This window comes from Chelmon rostratus, chromosome 24 (genome assembly GCF_017976325.1).
Source record: "Chelmon rostratus isolate fCheRos1 chromosome 24, fCheRos1.pri, whole genome shotgun sequence".
Taxonomy (NCBI): Eukaryota; Metazoa; Chordata; class Actinopteri; order Chaetodontiformes; family Chaetodontidae; genus Chelmon; species Chelmon rostratus.
The window spans coordinates 7,400,992-7,416,894 of record NC_055681.1 but is presented as its reverse complement, the minus strand read 5'-3'; the positions used below and the strand labels follow the sequence as shown (position 1 = coordinate 7,416,894).

General features: G+C 42.4%; 1 protein-coding gene and 1 long non-coding RNA gene across 9 annotated transcripts; one reads left to right on the top strand and one right to left on the bottom strand.

Annotated features, from left to right (window-relative positions):
- The first annotated feature begins 106 nt into the window (after nt 1-106).
- On the top strand, nt 107-3,787 carry LOC121627206. The gene is made up of 3 exons (XR_006008012.1): nt 107-261; nt 773-822; nt 1,955-3,787. It is a non-coding gene; the product is annotated as an uncharacterized LOC121627206 (long non-coding RNA).
- Nucleotides 3,788-4,545: 758 nt separating this feature from the next.
- On the bottom strand, nt 4,546-14,553 carry stat1a (signal transducer and activator of transcription 1a). Of its 8 annotated transcripts, none has more exons than XM_041965960.1 (25): nt 14,421-14,553; nt 12,628-12,758; nt 11,317-11,461; nt 11,143-11,238; nt 10,786-10,872; nt 10,611-10,689; nt 10,395-10,486; nt 9,938-10,089; nt 9,689-9,847; nt 9,462-9,554; nt 9,165-9,224; nt 9,018-9,038; nt 8,713-8,803; nt 8,446-8,487; nt 8,224-8,313; nt 7,947-8,045; nt 7,583-7,718; nt 7,421-7,476; nt 7,204-7,298; nt 6,976-7,115; nt 6,564-6,752; nt 5,984-6,059; nt 5,794-5,890; nt 5,582-5,623; nt 4,546-4,994 (listed from the first exon to the last, which is right to left on the bottom strand). In XM_041965960.1, exons 2-25 carry the CDS (start codon nt 12,753-12,755, stop codon nt 4,965-4,967), a joined length of 2,295 nt encoding a protein of 764 aa, XP_041821894.1. In that variant the 5' UTR covers nt 12,756-12,758; nt 14,421-14,553; the 3' UTR covers nt 4,546-4,964. The 8 variants fall into 8 exon arrangements, with proteins under 8 accessions (XP_041821894.1, XP_041821901.1, XP_041821896.1 ...); XM_041965967.1 differs by having other exon boundaries at nt 6,976-7,037; XM_041965962.1 differs by having other exon boundaries at nt 7,204-7,295.
- Between the last annotated feature and the right edge of the window lie 1,350 nt (nt 14,554-15,903).

Genomic DNA, 15,903 nt, shown 5'->3' with positions numbered 1-15,903 from the left:
CTCTCCTTTTAGTTATGAGTATTACTTGAGTTTTGATTGCAGTTACTGTGTTTTACTGTATACTGTATACAGCCTGTAGGGGGCAGTGTCTCTGGGGGTTGACGGGGCTTCTTTCCGGTCAGCGAACGGACCCGGAGACGGCAGGAAAGTTTGCATCTTGAGCGGATAGTTCGCGCTTGTGCCGGAGAATCCTGCATCATAAAGACGTGTGGAAGACGAGAGGATAAAGGAGAGAGGCTGGAGTTTGTTGACAGTTTTGAGGTTAGTGCATCAACAGAGCTGCGTCCGTTGCTAACTAGCCTAGCTTACGGCTAAGCTAGGTTTACGTCTGTACAGTTGGTACGTTGACAGTTTGGGCCGGATAAACAAACGGGGAAACGGGTCACCGGTCAGAGATTGTTTTGTTGTATTGTTTTTGTTTTCCTGTCATGACAGACGGCCATAGTTCCATGAAACCCCCAAATTAGATACGATCAACCTTGATCAACAAGGTACCCTACCACAGTCCATTAAAGTAACAGCAGTGGGAGTTGTCAGATCTTAGTGGTGCATTTGTTGCTAATTTCAGGCAAAAGCGACGTTATAAGTTGTAGTACTGATGATGTAACAACGATGGATGGCTTGTTTTATAACCCTTCTTCATGCTGGCTTTTGATTCATTCATTCACTGTTGCTTATTTATAGATGGATACGCGGTTACACGGTACACATGATTGTACTGTCACCGTCAGCTGTCAGCATGTTAACATACACATCTGTTACACACTTACAGATTTCTTTGTGGCCTCAAACAAGGACATGTTGGAAGAAGAGGAAACACAGGTAGGAGATTTTCTCACTATTTCCAGCTGCTGTCTTTCATGTGGCTGCTTCACACACTTCACTTATGAAAAAACAGACAACATCCAGCTCAATTTTTGCTATTTTTCAAAAAGTTTCACAAATTGACCAAAAAAGACTCACTGCTTCACCTTTAAGATGAATGACGTTGTAACAACAGTGAAAGCAGCTTTATGGATTTTAAGAAAGTGACATTCTAACAGTGAAAGTAGTCAGCCCCCCTCCCAGCAAAGATATTGAAGATTTGACCTCTCTCTGTGTGTTGCCTGATTGATGAGAAAAAACAGCCAGTCTGCCTCTATTTAAGAGGCTAACACACTCATTAACAACTAGTATCTTGTTTGTGTCATATGTTTCAACACAGAAGTGTGTCTGTTCTGTCTGTATGATGGAGCAGGTCATAGTAAGTTCAAGAATACTTACCTTAATTTCAACATCTTTGCTATTATCCATATTAACGTGCAATAATAACTTAATCATGCCCTCTCTCGCTCGGGACAAGGTCAATTCTGATTCCACTTGTTTGACTTCAACTGGATTGAAATACATGTTTTACTTTTGATGTATATGTACACAAATTCCTCATTACTTTTATACCTTTTGACTGTCGGCTGCTGCGTTTAATGTGGAAGCATACAAGCATAGCGCCCCCTGGCTTCTTCAGAGACAACGTTCAGCACAAGTTTTGCTAAAATGTCACATTGTGATGAAGTCTTGACAAACTCTGTAATTGTAGGTTGCATCTTGTTCTTCGTCGTCATCATCTTGTAGCTGTTCTTCTTCATCATCATCTTCTCTTTATCTCCCTCCTCCCCCCCCCCCCCTCCCCCCCCCCCCCCCCCCCCCCCCCCCCCCCCCCCCACAGTTTGCCTGGTCTAGCTCTAGTATTCTTTTTTCTTAGCCCCGGCCGAGCCCCGGCCGAGCCCCGGCCGAGCCCCGGCCGAGCCCCGGCCGAGCCCCGGCCGAGCCCCGGCCGCGCCCCGGCCGCGCCCCGGCCGCGCCCCGGCCGAGCCCCGGCCGCCGCGACGACAACGCAAAAAAAAAAAAAAATATTGCTAAAATTTCAGCTGGTTTTTGTTTCTTCTTCTATAACCTCCTGTCTTCATCTCTCCAGGAACCCGGGGGGCTCGGCCCCCACCCGGCCCACCTCCCACCGCGCCAGGACCCGGGGTTACACGGGATTCGAACCATATCTGCAACACTCCGTGTCACAGAGGCTTAACCAAGCCGGAACGCTCCCCGCTGCCCCACCGAACCCCTACGCACTCAGACCTGTTCGGAACTTCTATTTATTCTTCACATCACTGTGGAGAGAAAATCTGGAAAACATCAGCAGGAGGAAGTCTGGATTTGATCCACCAACCCCAGGTATCAGCACCAGCAACTTATCATACTGAGCTGTACCTGAGCATACTATGGGTTGCTCGGAACTTCTATTTACTGCTCACATTAGTCCGTAGAGAAAATTGCTAAAGTTTCACCGGAAGGAAACCAGGATTTGATCCAGCAACCTCAGCTTCAGAACCAGCAACCACATCAGCATCTTATCACACTGAGCTGTACCTGAGCTTACTATGACCTGCTTGGAACTTCTATTTAGTGCTCACATTAGTCTGAAGAGAAAACATTGAAAACATTACCAGGAGAAAACCAGGGTTTGATCCAGCAACCTCAGCTTCAGAACCAGCAACCATATCAGCAACTTATCTCACTGAGCTGTACTTGAGCTTACAATGATCTGCTTGGAACTTCTACTTGTTGTTCACATCACTCTGAAGCGAAAACATTGAAAACATTACTGGAGAGAAGCCTGGACTTGATCCAGTAACCTCAGCTTCCGCACCAGCAACTATATCAGCATCTTATCTCACTGAGCTGTACCTGAGCTTGCTGTGTTCTGCTCAGAACTTCTATTTATTGCTCACATTAGTCTGAAGAGACAACATTGAAAACCAATGCAAGGACAGTTTGGATTTGATCCAGCAAATAGCAGCAACTCATCACACTGAGCTATACCTGAGGCTGTCAAAGTGTTGCTTGGATGTTGTATTTGTCATTCTAATGTTTGAGGAGAAAAGCTTGAAAACTGTCACAACAGGTGAGCTTAGATTTGATCCTTCAACCTCAGGTATCTGCCCAATCAAGCACATGAGCATCTCATCTCACTGAGCTGTACCTGAGCTTGCTATGTGCTGCTTAGATGTTGTATGTATGACTCTAGTTGATCCAGCAGCCCAACATCATCAAGTAGCATCACTTTGTCTCAATGAGCTTCACCTGAGGTTGCAAATGTCTGTGTTGGATTGTGGAAGGTTGGGTTTTTGTTGCTTTTCTCCACAATTTGAGGAGAAAAAGCATCAGAGTTTCATTGGAAGATAAACTGGATTTGAACCCTCCACCTTCTATCAATCTATCAGATATCAACAGCCTTCCTCACTGAGCTGGACAGTTGTGCTGGTTCCTTGTTGTTTTCATTGTTACTGAAGGTAAGACTGAAAATTTTCAGAACAAGCTTGGATTTGATCCTCTAACCTCAGAAATTCAGTTCACATGTTGGCTTTGAAATCTTCAAGACCCACCATTTAAATACTGGCAGATTGGTTATGACGGATGAAGTGAGTCCGTCGAGGCTGAAGTGAGCGGTGCAGCTCATGCACATATACTATCGTGTGAATATGAGAGTTGTTGTCAGTGTAGTTACTGACAGTGACCACTGGAGGGCAGTCATCTCTGTCGCTCGCTGTTCTTGCTGTTTGAAAACGGCACAGCAAGTGTCGAGCACTGTCACTATTTTCACCATAATTTTCTTGTTTTTTATTTTATTTATAATCATCAGCATGTTTCTTCAAAAATAAAGTGGTTTAATTGTTTAATTGTAACCGTTCATCACCTGTGTAAACCAAAGCTAATGATACAGTTTGTTCAATAAAACGCTGCAGGAAACCTCCACACTTACATGTATGCAAAGAGGCTCCCCACAAATATGAAATCATACTTTTCACAGTTCCCTCTGATTGATGATCCAGATGATTCAGATTTTAGAAAAAGACATATACGTACATAAATAAAATGACAGATCACTTGATTTAAGCCTCATTCAGACAGGCTCATCTGTGTGTTGTTTTCACACACCCCGCCGGTGCAGCTGTTCTGTGAACTTTTAGTTTAAACTGGATCTGAGTTGTTCATCCTACAGACAGAATTTCAGTGAATAAAAGCACTCCACCCGTGATGTTAATTCAGTCTAAATGGGGAACCTCTCCATTGTTCCTCCCGATTGGCGACTTCACTGACCTTTATCCAAACTTTCGTTAGCTTTGAAAACTTAAAGGCCAGATCAGCCGTGAACCTAGAATCTCCTGGTCTTGCTCACCATGTCAATGCTGACAAATTGGTTTTGACAGATGAAGTGAGTGGTGTCGCTCACGCACACACACTGTGAGTGTTGTTGTCAGTGTAGTTACTGACAGTGACCACTGGATGGCAGTCACGTCAGTCTCTCGCTGTTCATGCCCGAAGTGTCACTGTTTTCTGGCATTTTATCAATGATTCATCGAGAAAATAGCACATTAATTGATGAGAACAATGCTGTTCTAGTTTTTAACTTTAGCTCGTTTTAGTGTTCCTGAAAATCTTCAGGAACAGGACATTTGGTTTTCATCAGCATGCATGTTTGCATGTTTCATGAAAAATAAACAGAACTCATGAAGTCGTGAAGTGGTTTAATTGCTTCAGCTTTGCCACTCTTTCATCACTGTATCAGACCAAAGCTAATGATACAGATCTGAGTGCTGCATGAAACCTCCACACTTACATTATATCTATGCAAAGAGGCTCACACGTTCCCACAAATGTTAAATCATACAGAGCTTTCTATGATTCAGCATGTTTTCATAGTATTTCTTTTGCAAAGAAGAAGGCATGCACAGTCACATTCTTGAATTTCACTGTTTTACAGCTGAGTTTAAAGTTCAGATTTTAAAAAAGACATACACGTACATAAATAAAATGACAGATCACTTGATTTAAGCCTCATTCAATGTGATGCTAATCATGTGATGTTAAAATCTCTGAAAGAAAGTCTAGTGTGAAGACGCGGATGAAGTGAATAAACTCAGTCGTCCTCAGTTTTGGTCTGGAAAGTCTGCGCTCATCTGGGAAGAAGAAGGAGAAACCTTTTAATTCTTCTTATCAACACAAAACACAGCAACTTGTGCTGGGAGCTGCAGTTAAAAGGGAGAGGGCAGGCAGAGAGCTGTTAGCAGTGTTAAAGGGAAGGCTGCTTTCACACCGAACCTGTTTGATTTGGGTTAGTGCAGCTCATTTGTGCAGGTGTGAAAGCTGTAAATCAAATCTTGCTGCAGACCAAACAAAGTCTGGAGGGGTTGTCGTGGAATCGACTGGATGCGACCTGGATCTGATCCAGCCACAAGACGTTCATACTCTCCAAGTCTGAGCGAAAAGGCTCCTGTAGGCAGGTCATGCAAGTCGTCACGCAATGAGGATGAGCAAAAACAGTTGCTATAGAATGAATCAATGCTGGATTTGGACTAGTGTAATGGGGTGGGCCAGTGGAACCCCTTCAGGACCCTCTTCCTGTGTTTACATTCCCACTCCTGCCCCAGACACATCTGACCAATAAGTGAAGTGCATGTTCTCAAGTGGTTTGGCATTTTATCAACTGATTCAGACCAGAGCAACCAAACTATATGTGTGAACAACACATTAATGCTCCATCTACCTGAACTTCAAACTCTTCAAATCCAGAAATCAGATTGTTGGCCTGAGAGCAGAGCAAGAAGAAAAAGACAGAGACAGACAGAGACCTCAGCATCATGGATCTGATATTAAAGGGTTCAGTTCTGGACCTGTGCAGAACTCTGGACGGCAGTATTTAAAGCTGCACTCAGCAGCAGTCTGTTCACTCGTGGTATGTACTTAAGCGGAACTCACCACAGCGTCAATATCTCTGGGGCTGACGTACTGTGCCAAAGCCTTGTAGTCGTCAGGAGACATCGGCATCATGTTGTCCTGCAGTCTGGATGGATGTCTGTCAGCAGGACAGACCAACATCCACGTTAACTCTGCCCAATCTATTACTAACACGCATAAAACTTTCTGTGTTTCTGTGACGGATGCTTACACTTCTGAGACGGATATGAGCTCCGTCTTCATGTAGCCGCTCCTCTCTGGGTTCTCCACGTCCATGGGCTCTGGAACTGGAAGTCAGTTAAACACAGAGAAAACTTTCACAGTTGGAATGAAGTTTTGTATCATAATGTGCATGTTTTTACTGGGACAGTGGATAATAATCAGTGGTGGAAGAAGTAGTCAGACCCTTTAGCACACTGTAAAATATTTATTCAAAACAAGTAACAGCATAGGTACTGATATACTGGCTTGGAACGAAGCAGTGGTTTGCTGCAATACAAATAAGAAAAACATTTTGCTTAAATGCTTAATTTGCATAACAAAACAGCAGATTTAGGGCAGATAGTGTCATCTTAAAAAATAGTTTTTAAGAAAACACATTTAGGCAGATTCTGTGCACTGAACAAGGCATCATATCTTTTAAACTGATAATTTTTAACAATCTGCAAATGCAGTGAAGTAAAAAATGTATATTTCCCTCTGAACTGTGGTGGAGAGGACACAGCAGAAAAAAAGAAATACTCATGTGAAGAATCCTCAATATTAGTATATAGACTTGTTGTGTGACTTACTCTCTGAGGGTTTGGGGTAGTACTTCCCGAAGGCCTTGTCTTTTGGGATGCTGGGGTAGAGGAAGCGGAGCGGGTTCTCGGGGATGTTCTCGGCAGCCATCACCTTGTAGGTGCGGATGATGTCGGGCAGAGAGACGGCGGACAGCTCCTTCTTTGTGTACGGCTCCACAGAGTGGAAGAGCGGCTTGTCTGTTCAGAGACGAGTTCACAGTTCAGACTGTAGGAAATGCCAGACTGTCCTACATTATGCACAGGTGGAAGTGGTGAATCTGTTGTGGACTATTTTCTGCGGTGGACTAATCCACATTTAGTGGTAATTTTGCTTGAGTAACATCTTCACTGCAGGACTTTTACTTGTATCAGAGTATTTTTACCGTGCAGTATTCGTACTTTTACTGAACACTTTGCTCACCGTGGACGTCGTGTTCGATCCAGGTGAAGGTGATGGCTCCCTCCCTGCTGCTCTCACTGAACCTGAGCAGGAAGGTACCAGGACACTTGTCACTCAGCAGAGCCTTCTCCCTCTCCTTACTGATGAAGCCCATGATGGAGCTGCACACAGACAGAAAATACTCACAGCTCCACCCCGGACCAATCAGAAATGTGTCCCTCTCACTCTAAAAACCACAGCATGGCTCACCCGTCGTTCCAGAGGGGAAGCAGGTGTCTTTTAATCACATCCAGGATTCCTTCGATCCACAACCAGAAGGGAAAAGCCTTCTCATTGGTGCTCTGCTGCAGGACAAAGTCAATAAAAATACATTTAGATTGACAAATCCAAAAGATCCAATATGAAAGACATTTTGACAAGTTCAAGAATAACAGAATGTTTTCCTCAAAGGCTGACTGCAGCTCACCTTACAGAACTTGGTCCATGGGATTTGTCCCTCTGGGTTCCTCTGGGCTTTGGCTCCTGCGGAGACACATTCAGGTCTACGTTACGCATGCCGCCACTGTGAGTTACTGAATTCACCAGCGTAAGAGTGGAGCAAGCCTGCAGGTATCAGAGGGATTCCTACCGAGCAGTTTGTCTGCCAGCATGTTGAGCTGCTCCTGGTTCAGGCCTCGCTTGGTGACGGAGGAGAACTGCCAGCTGAGGACCTCGGACAGCTGAGACCACTTCGCTGACGGAGGGGAGATGAAGAACTTCAGATTCTGAGGATGAGCAGAAAAGAGGTAACTTGGTATCGTATGCATGTCAAAGATGACTGGCTGATGCTGGATTCCTGAGACCAATACAGAGATGAGTGATGGAAAATAATAATAACTGTCAAAATGCTTAAAATGCATCTTATGAAACATGCATGTGTGATAACTGCCAATAACTGATTATCATCAGTATCTTGGTTGTGTGTGTGTGTGTGTGTGTGTGAGAGTGATCACCTTGGGCTCGGTGGACAGCATGTTGTACCAGAGGATGGAGGCCCAGCCGCTGGGCAGCTGACAGACGTTAGAGATAACCACAACAGGCAGAGATGTGGCCTACAGCGACAACAACAGCATGTAAACAACAACAACAACATATTTAATAAAAAAAACAAAAAAAAAAACAGGCAACAATCGTGAACAAACTCACATGAAAATCCAGAGTAGATAACAAGTGAATCCTCTGCTACGACATACAGAAAACAATCTTTGTGTGTCTGCCGTCTGCTCTCACCTCCAGTTTGATGTCGAGTCCCGATTGGTTGAGCTGCAGCTCGGACTCGAAGCTGAGCGAGTGAAGCTCCTCGGTGACGATCAGAGGACCCTGAACAAACAGTGGCAGACAGGATATGCACAGTGAAAGCGAGGCTTAGAGGCAGATGGAGTCATTATTGTATCGCCATTACACTGGGCAACACTGACGTCATACTGATCAGCTCATCACTGAAGCTCTTACCTCGTTCGTTCGGTTGCCGGCAACTTTCTGCTCTTTCAGTTGCTGCGTGGAGAAGGAGAACAAATTAGAGAAACACAGTTTTTACACTTACACTTGGATACGCGTGGTTTTTGGTGATATGTTCAGCCTGCCTGCACCCCCGTAAAACAACCAAACACCTTGTCACAATTCCTGTTTCCATAATCCTCCTATGAAATGAAGGGGCGCAGAAGAGCGAACCTCCAGTACAAACGCACTGGAGTATCTAAAACAAAACACTCGTATTACCAAATGTCTGAACTCTGCTGCCAGGCTGCCGTTCGACTCCTCCGTGTTCATAACTTTGGTGTTTGTTCCCAAAATGTTGAACTTCCGAAACCTGATGACAGACGTCACTAAGTCAGTTCATCAGGAATCAAACATTTCTTGACATTCAGATATTTTCAAGCGCAAGAAGAAGCTTTTCCTTTACTGATTAATTAATAATAATAATAATAATAATAATAATAATATCAATGTAAGTGACTGCACTACATGTTCTGGTAGCATTACTTATGTATTCTCAAGTGTGTGTAACTGGTTTTGAGACGTACCCTTTCTTCTCTGCAACATCTCTGAGGAAAAGCAGAAGTGGAGAGATTTATTAATAAAGGTGTTCAAAAACACACACACACACACACACACACACACACGGTCTCAACAGTTTTGAGCAGGTGAATGAACTTTGGATCACAGCTTACTTATCAAACACGGCCTTGACTTTGAGCTGGTAGTTGAACTCCTGCAGCTTCACCAGGAACCTGAACGGAAACCAGAACGAGTTATTCAACAGAGACAGGAAGTCAACACAGATCTGCCGACAAGAGCAGACTTGAGAGCAGATGATAAAAATATGATAAATATTTGAGAGATAGAAGAACAAGACAGTCCTGTCCTTTGTAGCGTGACTGAGCCCGACCCAAACCTGCCGCAGTGTTCACAGAAAAAAACACTTTCTAAGTTTTGACATCAGCGATGTGTGTTTTTCTGTTTCTTACCGCAGCTTCACAGTGAACTGGACGCCTGTTTTCAGCACCAGCGGTCTCTGTGGGTGGGTGGGCATGCAGGGCTGCCTCTCTACAACCAGGGAGCTACACACACACACACACACACACATACACAGTCAGAGTTAAATGAGCTCCTTAAAAGCTATTTAACAATTCCCAAATGAAAATCAATAATCAGGTGTACTTGTGCTGTAACTTGTGTGTAAGAGGCTCCTTACTTGGACAGGAGGTTCTTGAGGAGCTCCAGGGCTCGGGCCTCCAGGTAAGCTTTTTTCTGTGTGATGGGGTCGCTGTCGTAGGTGAACTTCTGCTCCAACTCCTGCAGCTTCTTCAGGTGCTGGCGAACCTGCTGGAGACTCTCTGCTACTGCTGTGAACCTGCAGGACGAGGAGGGACCGGAGAGGAAGAGGTGGGTGAAGATACTTATTTTACTGTTGTTTGTCTTTGTGGGACGCGGTGAGTCTCACCAGTTCTGCAGCTGGTCCACGCAGGCGTTGGGCGGACCGCCGATACAGGCGATCTGCTGCCGCTGCTTCCACTCCGGCAGCTCCTCGGAGATCAGGTCCGACAGCAACGTCTGGGTGACGTTCAGGAGGTCGGTCAGCTGGAGCACCACGTCCTGACAGAGAAAGCATCCGGTTTGACCTCAAGATACCGTCCACAAAAAACACTCTCCAAAACCTCAAAGGACGACTGACACACTCAGCTCCCTCTTCACCACAATGGCCGGTATATGAGATGAATTTAGTTGTGATTTGGTGCAATATAAATAATTGAAGTATTGATCATCCATTTGTTTTTGTATTGGTTCTGTATTGGTTTAGATTCCTTCAGTTGCCTTTGGTTTGAAAACTAGATTTTAACAAGTAAAAAAAGGTGTGTTTACAAAGCTTTTCTCAGTGATCAACACGTCTGTCTGCTCACCTGTCGTTTGGCTTTCAGCTCAAAGCACATCCTCCCAACCATCATCTTCTCTTTCTCCAGCTCCTTTGGAGTCATGCCGTTCATTTCATTCTCTACAGAAACGTAAAGAGACCCTTAAATCACAGTCCAGCAAATTAGTTTTTTAAAAATTACTTCTTAACGGCAAATAACGCGGAGCGGTGCGGATGAAGCTCAATCGCTCAACATGTTTCCCACCTCTGTTCTTCAGCGTGTTGATTTTAAAGTCGTACTCGTCCTGCAGATCCTCCAGGCTCTTAATGTTCTGATCCGTCACCTGACGAAGAAGAATCGAGAAGAAGCCGGATCCATTAATGACACTATAAGAAGCATGACGTCAGGCCACAACCTGAAGCTTTTGCTGGAAAACTACCTGGACTTTGTCTTTCATCTCCTTCACTTTGTTGTCCAGCTTCTGTTTCTCCACCACCATGGCCGACACTGTCCCCTCACCCTCCTGCTGCAGACAGGAGGCACACAGGTTTGCAGATTTGAGAAGAAGAGCATTGAAAAAAAAAACATGTGCAGGGCCTATGACAGAAAGCAAAGCCCTGCTGTCTTAAATGACTCTGCACTTTATAGATCTGAAATTTCTGAATTTCCTCTCTTAAATAAAAGCTGAGAGCTTCCAGGGGCATGAATGAATATCTGTGACCTGCTGTGCACCAACTAAACACATTACATTCAGTAGCAATTTCCTGAAAACGATGCCCAGAGTTGCAGGTTTCACCTCAGCACTCTTTGCAGTGGCCAGGATCCTCTGTTCCTCCTTCAGGTTTCTGCAGATGATCATGGCCATGTGGACTGGGTCTTCCTGGAAACGATCCTGGACAGACAATCACTACACATTTAGAGTTTCTCACCAAAATTATAAGCCACAACTACACAAACAACAGAGTCCAACCTGCAGGTTCCTCTTGATCTTGCGGATGTTGTGCTGCAGCAGGAAGTTGTTCTCTAGGGCGAAGCGGCTGTGCTGGTCGTCCAGCTGAGCCAGGAGGTCGTGGAACCGAACTGTGGCCAGAGAGTCCTGAGACGCCACTGTCTCCCTGAGGAGGCGGAGAACATAGCACTGCTACTACAGGTGTAACCAATAGATTCAGTCCAGGAGGAATACAGAAACGCTTTGTGCAAGCAGCGATATTTCTACAGCCAAAAAGACAACTTAACTCGCACCAAAACAGTCTGGATTAATAAACAACTCTATACGTAAGAGGAAAAGTCTGATTTTTGGGTGAACTGTCCCTTTAAAAGATGAATAACTGAAAGCTCAGTTTTTGAAGGGGCCACTGTTAAGATTTGACATCAATTGACCCCTTAACGCTGATTGTCGCGAATTCGCATCATACCGCTTTAATCCACATTGCAGCCGAATCACGCATGCATTCCTCAAATGCCTCTAATTTTTTAATATAATTCTAAATAAATTCAGGCGTCAAGGGGTTAATCTGAATTAATTTTTCATTTCTTTCATTTTTGATCCCAGTTCAAAAAGCATTTAATTGCCTTTTAGTATTTATTTCAATACTAATTAATTACAGATCACAGGTTTGCAGTACTTTCAACACACAAAACAATGCAACATTAATAAAAGTGTAAAGCTGAAACAATTAATCCATTGATTGACTTGACATTTTGCAGCAGTTTTGAAAACTTTTTATACACTTTTTGTCATCTTTGAAGCAAAAACAAAAATTATTCTCTGAATACAAATTCTATTTTTCGAGTTTACAACAAAGTAAAGTGAACATCAATACAATTGAAGACATTTGAGATATTGTAATGAGCATTATATTCACCATTTTCTGACATTTTCATAGATCAATTAATTAGAAACACTATTCTATAATAATGAAAAATAATCATATAATAATCATAATTTTTATTTTATTCAAGGGCAACTGTTAAAGTCTCTTTTGATACAACAAAATACAAAACAGTAATTATTATTTTCATTATTGATTAAACTGCTTAATTATTTGATGTCTGGCCAATAAACTGCACTATCACAATTTTTCAGAGCACAAAGCGACCCCGTGAAATATTTTGTTTCATCCAAAATCCCAGAATTTTCCATTTTAGGCAAACTTTAAATGAGGCTTTTTGTAATCTTTAACTTTATTTTCAAAAAATAAACAGATCAATGAGAAAAATATATAAAACAGATGTAACGTGGATATAAGCAGCGAGCTGTCACTCCAGTTTCCAGTCTTACCAGTCGATGCTCTCGATCCACCTGCTCAGGTACTGACGGATGTCCATGGGGAACGAGTCATCATACAGCTGGTCCACCTGCTCCAGGTACTTGCAGTCCAGCAGCTGCAGCTGGCACCACTGCGCCATCTTCTGTTGAACAGGAGCAGCTTCATGAGGGTTCAGGGTTCAACATTTTTGATAAGGATCGCTTGAATATCGTATATAATATTAATGAATATACAATAATGTTTTAGTGCTGAAAAATAGACAAAGAATGTGATGGAGACAACTCACACAGGCAGTTTCATGTTCAGCCTACACACAGGATTGATGCTGACACCAATTTATCTGTGATTAGGTAATATATCAGCCAATAATTACCTTGACCTAGATTTTTTCAGTTGAGATGTTCTATAAAAAAAACTTTTTCAAACCATCTCAAGACAATCAAAAATAGTGCTTTTACTGTCCAGATTATATTACTTATGTTCTCAGATTGTCATCTGCAGTTCGACCGTTGCTGCTGTTTCACATGTTTTTTGTGGTGTTCAATTGTATTTTTGCCTCTGCAATGTCCCACTGTTCCCACTGCAGTCAGTAAAGTTTCATCCAATCCCTAACAATGCAATTACTTCATAAGATATTCTGTTTCCCACCCTCTTTCTCTCAGTGTGGTCAGAGGTCAAAGGTCAGGGAGCTCTGGAGCTTGAGGAAAGTCCAAGTTTTGCTCATGAGCACCTCAGCAGAGTGGCTTGAATCCGGCTCCTCTCTTCACTCACGACACCACAGCTCAAGAAATCGCTGGTTAATTTTGTGAGGTTGCACAGTGCTTTGACCAGCTGCTAACACACATTTACTGCCAGACAGAAGACTGAGTGAACTTATTAAACAGCACATTGCTGCACACATCCCTCACTTCTTCATTAACCGAGCAACAAGTAAGAAATCAGAAGTGCTGACTCGCTAATTATTATGGGCTGTGTCCCTTCTCCTTCCTGAATGATTTCTGTTCAGAGAAAAATGGTAAAGGTCTTTAAGTTGGAAGAATGGAGGTTAAATATGGTTGAAAATACAAGTTTAAAAAGATGCATTCACAGTCAGCAGGAAAGTCTGAGATTTGTGCTTGTGTGCACAGAACCACTCTCAACTGCAACTGGTTCCTAAAACACACTTCTTCAGGTAAATGGCCAAACTGAAGGTTATTGTTGCATAGGTTCTTATGGTTTTATTATTCAAACTCTGTATCTTTTCATGACATGCTGGCAATGAATAAGCGAGAAGTCCATAGGTTTCATTTTCCCCACTGGTTTCACTCTGCCTCCAGCATCAGTCTAAAGATATCCTCCAACAGAAATCTTCCCTGGACTCACCTGGCATTGCTAGTAAACCAAACTCCGTCCAGAAATTACACTTTTTGAGGATTTTTTCTATATCGCTAATAATATCAGCGTCATACAATAAAATATAACAGTTAATCTAAATGAGTTTATTTCACTGGTGAATTCCGCCTACATGTCATTCAGCTGGTGTAACATACGAAATGAAATTACAACATTTGGGACAGGTCATTGTTAATAACGCTTGTTTAACGTGAGACTGCAAGTGGTGGACGGTGATGGATATCGTTAACTATAAAACTGAATTTTGACAGATATGATGGAAGCTATATAACCGACAAGTCAACGAGCAAAGTCAAGTTCAGCTACTTTATTTTGTCGGTGAGTTTAGCGTAAATGTATCTAAAAATGAAAACAAATTGCGCATTTGGGCTCCATTTTGCCGATGCGTGAGGAAGTAGGTGATTAAACTTACCTGTCAGAATGAGGATGTGTGTTTTGTCTTTAACAGAAATGTAGTTTTATTTCCGAAAAGGGTGCTCCAAAATTGTGCAACGACCCTACATGAGAGTTAATCAGCGTAAGTCTGCAGACTTTAGGTACTGGCGACAGTACGGAAACAGGGTCATCCAATCAGCGTCTCGTATTCGTGACACATGCTCGCCCTTTTACTTGTGACAGCCAATCACAGCGATAAATGTCGGCTGTTCTGTCAGTTAGCAACCTTCCCCATAATAACAATTATACACAGTGTGTTTTTCATGTAGATTTGGAAGTATGAGCCCAGGTTCAAGAGGAAAAGTGTTTTTATTTTTTTTTTCATGCACTCTTATGGTGTCAAACTATCCGCAACATGTATTTTAAATGATCAAAAGCAACACAACGCAGTTTTTAGGGGAGGAAAACCAATAAGTAGAAGAGCTTACAGGGACCACGTGTTTTCAGAGAAAGAGAAAGTAACGCACACACCTACAGTGTTGAAACTGACGATACAGATCTCTTTGCACATCACTTATTTCATGTTGTCCTAAATAAAATAAAAGCGATTTCCAAAACATATGACTGGACAAGAAGATTTTATTTTAAGATAAATCTTGAGGAATAAAAATACCCTTATGTCCAGTATATACATATATGGGTGTCTTTATATACACACACATACGTATATGTACATGTGCATTTATATATGCATATATATGTTTGTGTGTATATATACTAACAGACACACACATATGTATACATATGGTTTATGGACTACTGTGCTCGTTATTTAACTTGGTCGACAAAATCTGAATATTTCGTTCAGCAGCACTTAAAAAAATAAATGTTAATCAACAACACAGAAAAGTGTGAAGATTTTTCAAATGCATCCAAGCCTGTTAGTTTCCTCACCAAAGCATGATACAATACGCGATAACACTGTTATTCATGCATATATATGAGTCATAATTCTTCAACTGACAAGTCATATGCTGCTGTTTTCGGATCCTTTCCTCATTCTTTTATAGTACATTTATGATTATTAATATACATATACAGAGTGCACAAAGCACTGTCTGACCGATACAAATATCTAAAACACACAAGTGGCATTAAGTCTGAAAAAAAAAACACGTTCATACTCCAGTATCTTAATTTGGAAACAGTGCGCGTTAGCCCCACCTGGTGGCAGAAATAAATATTTTTAAAAATATATTTGAAGGACTGCATTACCCAGAAACGTTTGAGTTTGATACTTTACAACCACTGTGTGAAGCAGACTTTACGCAGCACTGATAGAAGATAACCAGGGAGACAAATATAAACTTTAAAAGGACCACCCTTGTGTTTAAAATAATGCTTATCATACTTCTTACCAATATGTACATACTGTATATTACTGTTGACTAGTTTCCGATGCATAGGACCACTGGTTTTGGTCCCTTTTTAGCATATTTTGAAAGAGAATCAAGTGATAA

What these genes read in the sequence shown, in the direction of transcription:
- stat1a (XM_041965960.1), bottom strand. Translation starts at nt 12,755, where the DNA reads ATGGCGCAGTGGTGCCAGCTGCAGCTGCTGGACTGCAAGTACCTGGAG. An exon ending in CTCAAGAACCTCCTGTCCAA is followed by an intron (nt 9,555 to 9,688) that starts GTAAGGAGCCTC and finishes GTGTGTGTGTAG; the next exon opens with CTCCCTGGTTGTAGAGAGGC. An exon ending in GCTGGCAGACAAACTGCTCG is followed by an intron (nt 7,477 to 7,582) that starts GTAGGAATCCCT and finishes GTGTCTCCGCAG; the next exon opens with GAGCCAAAGCCCAGAGGAAC.